Below are 10,766 nucleotides of genomic sequence, written 5' to 3' on the forward strand. Positions count from 1 at the left end.
TTTTCCTCAATATTTATACCAGGGGCCCATTTACAAGAATATGTCAAGTATTTCTCAGGCTGCCTGTTTTATTCCTCTTTAAAAATACTACATAAGTTTTTTAATCAAAACTTTATGGACATTTAAATTTAGTATAAAAATAGTTACTGAGATTTTTGTTTTCATCCTCAATTCTCAGGATATACTAAATTAAAACCAGATATTCATGTTGAGATACCACCAAGGACTCCTTTATCTCAGCCATTGCTTCTCAGCCAGAGGTAGGCTTCTGTCCCACACCTGCCCAGGAAAACCACAGTCCATGACTGTCCAGCTCTCTTGGAATGAAAGGCACAGTGTGGTACTTCCAGGAAGAATGCACATATGATGACTGGATAATGTGCTCACAGGTGGGCAAGTAAGGCTGTCCTCTCTGTCACTCGTTGTCATGAGTTTTCCAAACCCCGCCAGGGTCAGCTGCCCTACCTCAACTTCCCCATGTTGTGTGAGTCATTGCTTTGCTTATAAAGATAAAACCAATAGTAGGAACACTTTTCGTCCATAGAAACACGAAATGGATGGGCTTTTCCATTATGCTTGACTCTGCAATGAAAGCTCTAGGAAGTGAGTACAACATGAACTCATTCCTTCCGCCTCAGCAGACAGATGGATAGAGACATTCCAGTTTGTTTCCAGTCTTTTGTCTTCAGCACATTTTTGGCATTTCCTTCAGGAAACTGGAGGTTGTGACCTAAGGTTTCCTTCGTGAACACACTTCTGTTTCCCACAGTTAACCTTACCCAGAAATGACATCTACTCTGTGAGGTGAGGTTTATCTTCATGTCCCAACTGTGTCCTGTGCATATGCAGTGACAGTTGAAAGCACAGATTCTAACAGCAATAACGGGACTGAAGAGCCAAACACACCCAAACCCTTCAAATGAATTCTCAGTGAAGATGACAATAACATCGAAACAATTATTACAGTAATTCTGTGGCGCTTACAAAGTGCCCTTGGTCTCATTGCCTAGTTGGGAGCAATTAATGGCCAGGGCGCCAAAGCTATCAGAGATTATTGAAAGTTTTCAGGTATGAGGGGTATACTACTCAACCTACATTCTACAACTTGCTACTCCTTGCTAGCTATGTGCTCCTACTACACTGTGGTCCCATATTGTCCAAAAGACAGTCTGGGAGAAGCCAAGACAGTGTCTTGGAAAAAAGTGATTTAATATACTATCTCCCAGATCCATATCCCTATTTCCCCAGCATGTTGGTGGAAAGCCAAGAATGTAAAAGCTTTTGTTGATGGGCTTGAAGCAACCATTGCGTTTCACAATGTAAATTAGATTTACAACTACATTCTTGTAGATTATTTCTTTAAAAGCCCGTGTTTTAGGACAAGAATTATTGTGTAACACTTAGTTTGGCTCGAATGCAATTTAAAACTCCAATAATGGCATTTACTTGTCAGCGTGGTATTTAGAGGTTGGTGGTTTTCATTGCATTTTTTACTACTCTTCAGTGTTAACTTATTGAAGTTTCTCTTCCTGAAAAAGATAGAGTGGTTTTTTAACAAACCACATTTTTTTTCACACCCTAGTTTATCAAGGTGAAATTCTTTAAAGAGTAACAGAAAATTGCCCTTAACTTTGATTCTAAAGATCCACATAGTCAAACACAATGTCTTATTTCTTTAAAAAAAAAATGCTATTCACAAAGGAATCTTTAAAAAAAATCAGTTTATTAATGTTTAAAAGTTGATAAAGCTATGTGCAAAATGATCCACAAAAGTCAGAAACCTATTAAATACTATTTTTTTAAAAAAAGACATTTCTCGGTTTAATTGCACTGAAAACCATACTAAAGAGACAGCAATATATTTTTATTTTTTGTGACATTTATACACATCTTTAATTAACTATTTAATGAACAGCTGTATTTTAAAACTTCTGGTATTCCCTATCAGTTAAAGTAATGCTTTAATGGCACAAGAGGGTTGTATTTTCTTAGGAAATACACGTTCAACGGTGTTAACACAGGTTAGAAAAGTCCAATAAAATGCTGAAACAAATACATTCAAAAATCACGGCAAGTACTTTTAACACAACAAAATACAACCATCCTGTTGGTTGAAATAATTCACACAACAACACTCTGAAATAAACGTCAACAAAAGTGCCAAAGACAGACGTTGTATTTGTTAGACAAACTCATTTAAGAAATCTCTCTTGGTTTACAAAGTCACCCCCAGTCAGTTTTCACCTTGTTTCACTTGTTTGATTCTCCTATGACACAAAGGATCCCGGTTGATAGCATCTAGATAAACTGGACTTATGCAGACTTTCAGACACAATGGATAACGATGCTGTAACATACTTCATTGTAAAGTTGTTAAAAGAAAAAAAAAAAAAAATCAAAGTGACTGTAACCAAATTCCAAAAACTGATCCAGCTTACGTGGAAACTTTGGCCTCAGCAAATAAAATTGCTTTACATCTCCAAACCATCTCCATTCCTCACAGTTTCCCTCCTGAACACGGCCTACCCGCTGCAGACGATCAGGAAATGGACCGTGCCACAACCCTGGCTCTGATGAACGCCAGGTCGTTCAAATATAAAGTAACAGAATTTTGAGGAGGGGTGTGAAGGGAAAGGGAGGGTAGGATATGCAGGGCATACCCAGAGACGCAGAAGTGCACACAGTCACTTGGGCTGGCAACTAAGGTGAGAGAAAACGTCTCCTCCAAGCTCTCCACAGATGCTCTCACACTGGGGCCTTAGTCTTAGAGGGGCGGCCAGATGAACCCTCCAGGAGCTTGACAATGCTAGACCTTTGGCTCAGTGCAAAATCAAAGCTCCAGGGCGGGGGTAGGAAATAGATCCCAGGCGAGGACCTGATCTCCACCCTTCCCAGTGCATTGTTCACAGGAACTAACCCACCAACACCCCGGCACCACCAGGCTGCTCTTACTCTGCCCCCTGCCCCCTCCGTCTGGCTCCCAGCAGCTCCTCCCTGGCAGCGGGGGAGGCACAGAGACTTTTTTATTTTTGTTTTCGTTTTCCAAACACTGGGTGGTGGGGTGACCATGCAAGAACTCTCCCCATGGGTCGGGCAGCTTTCAGTTTTAGGAAGAAGAGTTGACATTTCCAGAGGACATAATGGTCTCTGGGTTGTCCCCATCGTCCTTCTGGGGGTGGGAGGAGTTGTCCGACTTACTGCGGCTGAATTCCATGCCGGCGATGATGGGCCGCTTGAATTTGCCGGCGGAGTCTCCGCTGGGGCACTTGCAGCAGGACAGGATCCGGATGAAGGCCCGGCGCATCTCCTTGTTGGTCAGAGTGTAAATGATGGGGTTGGTGCCGGAGTTGAGCACGGCCAGCACCAGGAAGTACTCCGCTCTGAAGAGGATGTCGCAGGTCTTCACCTTGCAGCCCACGTCCAGCAGGAGCAGGATGAAGAGGGGCGCCCAGCAGGCGATGAAGACGCTCAGGACGATAATCACGGTCTTGAGGAGCGCCAGCGACTTCTCAGAGCTGCGGCTGGCCTTGGAGATGTTCTTGCGGAAGGTCAGCCGGCGGCTCCGAGTCCTGACCAAGGAGTAGATCCTGCAGTACAGGATGACGATGGCAAGCAGGAGCAGGGTGAAGACGGTGGTGCAGAAGAGGATATAGTGCTTGTGGTAGAGCGGCAGGACAGTGGAGCAGCTGGCCAGCATGTTGATGCAGTTCCAGCCCATGATGGGGAAGCCACCCAGGATGAGGGAGATGACCCAGCAGGCACTGATCAGCAGGAAGGAGCGGAAGCTGTTGCTCCCGTTGTGGAGTTTCATCTTCAGCATTGTGATATAGCGCTCGATGGCGATGGCTAGGAGGCTGAACACCGAGGCAGACAAGGCCACAAACATACTCCCTTCCCGCAGAAACCACTGGGCGGGGGTGAGCTTGTAGGTGGTGGCGCCAGACAAGAGCAGGTTGGCCGTGTAGGCCACTCCCGCCAACAGGTCTGAGAGGGCCAGGTTGCCGATAAAATAGTACATGGGTCGGTGGAACTTCTTGGTTTTCCAAATGGTCAGCAAGACAAAGATGTTCTCTAGGATGATAAAGCAGCAGATGAGAATGAACACCACGGAGCTCAGTTTAATGCCGTTCTCGTCCGCGCTGACATTCAGTTTTCCCGTGTAGTTGTAATGCCGGACGATAATGTCGTAGTTGACATAGTCAGACACAGAACTGCGGTGGGTCTTCACCAGCGGGACGCTGGTGGACCCCATGGTGCGCAGGGTCTCCAGGAACCCGGGGGTGGCGCTTCTCCTGAAGAACGCTAGAGGGCGACGCCGAGAGAGCCTTCACTTGCCGCGGTGGGGGGGTGGTTCCGTCAGGGAGATCCAGGCTTTTTGTGTAGCTTTTCCTTGGCTGGAGAGGGCCTCGGGAACAGCAGCTTTAAACAAGTCACAAAGAGGAGAGAGTCAGGGAAAAAGCCACAGCACACTGGCATAATTCATTCTAGCTAAGGCAGTGCTCCAGTTTTGTCATGGATTTGTTTTAAGTAAACTTGGGGAAAGCGCAAGGAGAAGGATTTCAGAAAAAGAAAATCAAATTCTTATTTCTTGCAAAAAAAAAAAAAAAAGAAAGAAAGAAAAAAGGGGGAGTAGGGTGGGTAAGGGAAGGGAGAAAAAATATTTTACCCAAACTGAAAACTCCCAACTCGACAAGACGAAAACTCTCCCTGTGTCACATCCAAGTGGAAATGGGAAAACTAGAGAAGCAAGTCCCATTTAACACCCCTTCGGCCCCCTCACACCCCCACCTCGATCCCCCTCCAGGTTTCCAGCTTGGAGGTGCTCTGGAGCATTCGCCCTCTCAGCAGCGGGTTCACTACCAGCTCTTAGTCTCTCCTCGGAAGAGACCCAACCGCCAATATGAGGGTGGAGACGCACAGCACCACCCAGCTAAAAGAACAGAGAACCACCTCCTAATTGCCATGCAAGACATTAGATTCGCACGAAAATCACTTGACAGAGTAAGTCATTCTTTGGGCTCTATTAATAACTCTCTAGGAACAGGTGTGCTTTGGGTCCGAGGGCGCCGCATGGTGTGGGCAGCCAAGCCCGCCCCAGCCTTGCGGTAAACAGGAAAGCTTAACGCCTCTGTGAAGCAACTGCCTTTTCTTTCTTCTGCTGCTTCTTCTTCTTCTTTTTTTTTTTTTTTCTTGTAAGCTAATGCAAGAAAATCTAAAGGTTCAGTGAAAATCATTCATAAGAGATTGCAATAAATCCCAGGAGTTTCGCACATTCATTGATTGCATAAGGAGTATGTTTAGTTACTGTGGGTTTGGCCAACACACACACGCGAGATAAGTTATACTACTAACGATAACAATACATGCCACTACATTCCTAATTCCAAGTGCAAATCTACTGTCCAGAAGCCTGAACGTACGTCTGGTGCATTGCTAAACGTGAGGCGGTAGTTTTACTTACTGCCCTCCCCCAACACGTTGCCTCGTCTCACAGAACTAGAAAGTGTGGAGAGAATGAAACATGGCACTGGTTCGCAGAAGTCTACTTGTAACTCGTTGAAATGTTTCAAAGTAACGCCGCAATGTGATAGAAGGGGCGTAACAGAGAGCAGTTCCTGGGACAGCCGACGCTGCTCGTACCCAGAAACTCGGCGTTTCTCCCATCTAATTCCACACCCTCCTTGCCGGCAGTGCAAGTTTAAGCCCTTACCCCCACCCCCACCCCCACCTCCCATATTCTTTGTCTATAAGATTTCCAAAACTAAGCCCCTTCCCCCACCCCTCTGCGACCAACCGCAGTTTCCACTCTCCCCCACCTCTAGTCGGTTTTGCAACCGGACTGAACCCTTTTCCAAACTTCATTAAATCACAAGTGCCCCAAGGACAATCCGATGGACTGGGCTTAGTAGCCCAGGGATGAATGTTTCTAGCGCCCAGAGATGGATGTTTTAAAAGTTTCCGTTTTGCTTCGTTCCGGCTTAAAAATTCGTTTCTAACACTGAACACTTCCTGCAGCGGGGGTCCCTCGCACCCCCGGCCCACGCTGGCACCGCGCTCAGTCCCCTACCTCGCTCAGGCAGGACGAAGTTGCGTTGGGACAGCTCTGGGTCTCCACTGCGCCCTCGGCATCTTGCTGCCGCCCCCGACTGACCGCTACGCTCTTGAAACTTACTCGAGTCGGGGTCCCCTCCCTCCGCAGCCGCACACTCCAATGGCCAGCCCTGCTCTCCGCGGCCCGCGCCGGCCCGCTAGCTGAAGTCACCGAGCGCCCCGCTGAGGCCGTGTGGCTTCCCTAGGAAGAGGCGGGGAGGGGTTAATATCTCAACCCCCACGCCCTCCGCCTGCGGCTGCGGGCCTCCGGATCTCGGCTTCGGAGACTCACTGTCCAGGAAAGATCTGGGGCAGAAGCAAGCGCAAGTGCGCGCGCACACGCGCGCGCACACACACACACACACACACACACACACGTGCACACACCCTCCTCCCCCCCCCCCCAGGCAACCGAATTAAAAAAAAAAAAAAAAAAGGAAAAGAAAACAGAGAAGGGACGGAGGCTGGTGCCCCCTGGACTCTGATGCATAAATCACAGCCCTCGCCCGGCTGTCCACCGCTCCCAGACACCGTTCTCCCGAGTCTTAGAAAAGAGAGGACGTGGGGAGCCTTTGGAAACTTTTCTCCCGAAAAGTCTCAGGGGGCAGAGGACGGCCCGGCGTCTCGCAGCGCACCTCGCTGTTTCCCTACCCCCGCAAACTCTCGATTGGATCGGAGTCCCGAGATCGTGGCGGAGCGCCCCGGGGCCGCTTCTGTGCAGACAGGGAAAGGAGGAGCCTACACCCCGCGAGTCCCGGCCGCCCACCGGGGACGAGAGGCTGGCAAGGGGCTGCCACAGACGCGGAGGAGATATGCAGCAGCCTAGAAGGGAGAATGGTCCCGGAGGTTCCTCTGCTTCTCCCTACCCCCGTCCCACTGCAGCCCCGAAACTTGTGGTCTGAGGGGCAGAAAGTGGTTTTCCCGGGGCTCGGTGACGAATGGGCTAACGCGGGGCGAGAAGTAGGGCTGGCTTTCCCCTCACTCAACTGGGCGCAAACCCAAGCCGTGTGTCCCAGATTCTGAGACCTTTGGGGAGGTGGTCAGCTGCTGGGGCCTGACAGATTTAAAAGCTCGGGCAGCACAAGAATTTCCAAAAGGGAAGAGCCGCAGGACCCAGCCAGCCTAGTCTGAGGCCGGTGACCTTCTCTCCCTTTCTACTCGGGAGGATTCAGAGGCCCCCACACCTCATGCTCCCAACACGCCCACTCTCTTCTTTCACTTTGATGCTACTTCAGAAGGTGAGACATAGAGGCGGCCTTGGTCAGCTCCGCCTAAGTGACAAGCTCAGAGCACTTCTGCCCTGCTCTGCTACTAGATTTCCACCCAGTTCCTGGTCGCTCTGGCTTCCCATCCTGGCAGATGTGAACGCAAAACTTCTCCGTGTGCAGTTTCAATTGACAGACACACCCTGTACCTGAATGACTCAGAAGGAGGTTGAATGAATAAACAACAGACCCTGACTTCTGGGATCTTATGATTTTGCAAAAGAAGAAATCTAACGACAGTTAAAATCAAGTTCACAGCTGCCTTCAAGTCTTCAGCAACCGAGTTGCACGGAGCACATCGCCACAAAACAACAGCACATGCATACAACGTGGAAATGCAGAGGAGTGTCCTCTAGACTCTAGAATAGGCTATGGATGGGTTTGGGGACTTCCTTTATTTAAAAGGAGGGATATGCTGAGTCTGCCCTGCACAACATAAGGTGTGGAGTTGGCAAAAAAAACCCAAAAAAACAAAAAAACCCATCCACTAAATTATGAGTTCTTTGAAGGGGAAGGAATTAAAGTGACTTGCATACCCAAACTCTATCTATCACGATCGATTATTTAATTTGAACAAGCATTGTTGGTCATTTTATTGATGAGAGAAATGTCACTAAGACAGCTTACACTAGGCATCCCAGAACTGAGTTCCAAAATTTAATGAGTGCAAATGCATGTCTCCCAGTTCAAACACCTGCAGTCAATACACACACAGTGAAGGGATTGAAGGGAAACAAACCTCTGGTTTTAAAATTTTTATTTTTTATTAAATTTTTTTTATTTTTTATTAAAAAAATGTTTTAATGTTTACTTATTTTTGAGAGAGAGAGACAGAACACAAATGGAAGAGGGGCCAAGAGAGGGAGAGGGAGACACAGAATCCGAAACAGGCTCCAAGCTCTGAGCTGTCAGCACACAGCCTGATGCTGGGCTCGAACTCTGGAATGGTGAGATCATGACCTAGGCTGAAGTCAGACACCTAACTGACTGAGCCACCCAGCTACCTGGTAGTTTAAAAAATTTTAAATTGTGGGGTGCCTGGGTAGCTCAGTCCATTAAGCGACCAACTCTTGATTTCGACTCAGGTCATGATGCCACGGTTTATGAGATTGAGTCCCACCCCCACCCCCCCCCCCCCGGCACCTGTTTAGGATCCTTTCTCTCTTCTGCCCCTTCCCTGTTCTCTCTCCCTCAAAATAAATAAATAAGTTTAAAAAAAGAAAAGAAAAGAAAAATTTTAAATTGTACTCATCTCTTGGCTATATATGTATAAAATGTATACAAAGATATGCTAGTGAATGTCCTTTTAAAACCACTTATTTCTGGGGCGCCTGGGTGGCTTGGTCGGTTAAGCGTCTGACTTCGGCTCAGGTCATGATCTCACGGTCCGTGAGTTCGAGCCCCGCATCGGGCTCTGTGCTGACAGCTCAGAGCCTGGAGCCTGTTTCAGATTCTGTGTCTCCCTCTCTGTCTGCTCCTCCCCTGTTCATGCTCTGTCTCTCTCTGTCTCAAAAATAAATAAACGTTAAAAAAAAAAAAATTTAAAACCACTTATTTCCTAACCATGCAAGTCTGTGAAACATATATAAAAGTATGCTAGTAAATGTTTTTTCCCAGAAGAAAGTATTTTTTTTTGCTGAAATGGTTTGTTAAATTAAATTTATTTTTATTAAATTATTAAATGTTACATTATTTATTAAAATAAATTTATTTTTATTTTTACCACTTTTTAAATTATAAAGACTTTTTAAAAGAGTAGTTTTAGGGTCACAGCAAAATTGAGTGGAAAGTGCAGGCATTTCCCAAAGCCCCCATACCCCACACATGCATGGCGTTTCCCATCATCAACATCCCCACCAGAATGAGACATTTGTTACACTTGATGGGCCCACAGTGATACATCATAATCATCCATTGTCCATAGTTTCTACCATGGCTCATTCTTGATGTTGTACATTCTGTGGGGTTGGACAAATGTATAATGACATGTATCCATGATTACGGTATCATGCATAATATTTTTACTGCCCTAAAAATCCTCTGTGCTCTGCCTATTTATGCCTCCCCTCCCCCATGAATGTCCTTTTTAAAAACTACTGATTTCCTTACTACATATTTCCTGACATAGTGTATACAAATGTATAATAATGAATAATAAGTTTAATAATGAATATTAAAACATCTCATTATCCACCTATAACATCTAATATAAGGTTGTACATTTGGGTACCAGATTCTAAGTATTATACATACTAACTCATCCTTCTGATGACCCTACAAGTTAGGAATAATTATTACCCTAACTTTACAAAGAAGGAAACTGAGTCGCAGGTGAATTATGTTAAGTAACTTGGTTAACGTGGGCTGTGACCATAGATGGACCGTAGCCTCTTAACCACTAGTACAAACCACCACAATAAACCTCAAACGTGTCAGAGAATTACGTAGGGGAACAGTCTTTTTCTTGTGAATATTGCTGGTGAGGACAACATTCATTTGGTATTAATGCAGTGTTTTAAAGAGCTCAAGTCCTTTTCAGACGATTACTTAGTAATCTCCATCCTTAGTGCACACCTATTAGATATAAAATGCAGATGACCACTCAGGCAAAATTAGAAAGCAGGGCAAAACAATTTGCAGCAATGGCTTCCCTGCCAGTTCCAAGTCTCTGGTTCCCACACATATCTCTTCCCATTACTCTCAGGAGAGGCCCTAAGAATTGCATCCCCAAGCTATCTCCTGGCTCTCAGCCCAGCTGCCTTTCCGCTGCTGCCTGGAAGGCCAGCCCAATGTTTTACCTCACTTCTCCTGGCAATGAGGTTACCATCTGATGCCCAACTCACACTGAGGTTGCTCCATTCCACATTTCTTATTTCAAAGCAACGTTGCTGTTCTTTATGCATGCTCTACTATCTCTCTTTAAGGGTTGTCAGAGAAAATACCATGTAATTTATGGGACTTATACCAAAAAAACTATGTGTCATTAATCTGCAATTCAAATTTAACTGAGTGAGCTCTATTTTTATTTGCTAAGGCTGGCAACTCTACTCTCTTTCCTAAATGCTCCAGGTACTTTCCAACTCCTCCCCTCCACCTCAATCCCCTGTAAAGATCCAACCCTCCCCTTCCTCCCTCGTCTATTCTTAGGAGAATAACTAGCCTCCTACTTTCATGGAAAAAACAGTACCACCGCATTAATTTCTCTCTTCCGAGTTCCACCTTAATAGCAGCAACTTCACCCACCCTTATTTCCTGCCCACAGCTTTACTCCTTCCCAAGACAAACCCTTGCCCCTATCACTGTGCTACTCCCCCCAGACTTCTTAAGACTTGACTCAGTGATTCCTCTCTCTCTTGTACTTTCCATTCTTGGTCTCTGATGGCCCTTTATCTTCAACTTACATTAATATTT

The 10,766-nt window shown here is 46.2% G+C and overlaps 1 protein-coding gene across 4 annotated transcripts; it reads right to left on the reverse strand.

Moving 5' to 3' along the window:
* Positions 1-1,704: 1,704 nt before the first annotated feature.
* On the reverse strand, positions 1,705-6,373 carry S1PR1 (sphingosine-1-phosphate receptor 1). Of its 4 annotated transcripts, none has more exons than XM_058716387.1 (2): positions 6,173-6,373; positions 1,705-4,419 (listed from the first exon to the last, which is right to left on the reverse strand). In XM_058716387.1, the coding sequence occupies exon 2, from the start codon at positions 4,250-4,252 to the stop codon at positions 3,107-3,109; it is 1,146 nt and encodes a 381-aa protein (XP_058572370.1). In that variant the 5' UTR covers positions 4,253-4,419; positions 6,173-6,373; the 3' UTR covers positions 1,705-3,106. The 4 variants fall into 4 exon arrangements, with proteins under 4 accessions (XP_058572370.1, XP_058572368.1, XP_058572369.1 ...); XM_058716385.1 differs by having other exon boundaries at positions 6,068-6,373; XM_058716386.1 differs by lacking the exon at positions 6,173-6,373 and adding an exon at positions 4,789-5,682.
* Positions 6,374-10,766: the final 4,393 nt, after the last annotated feature.

This window comes from Neofelis nebulosa, chromosome 2 (genome assembly GCF_028018385.1).
Source record: "Neofelis nebulosa isolate mNeoNeb1 chromosome 2, mNeoNeb1.pri, whole genome shotgun sequence".
NCBI lineage: Eukaryota > Metazoa > Chordata > Mammalia > Carnivora > Felidae > Neofelis > Neofelis nebulosa.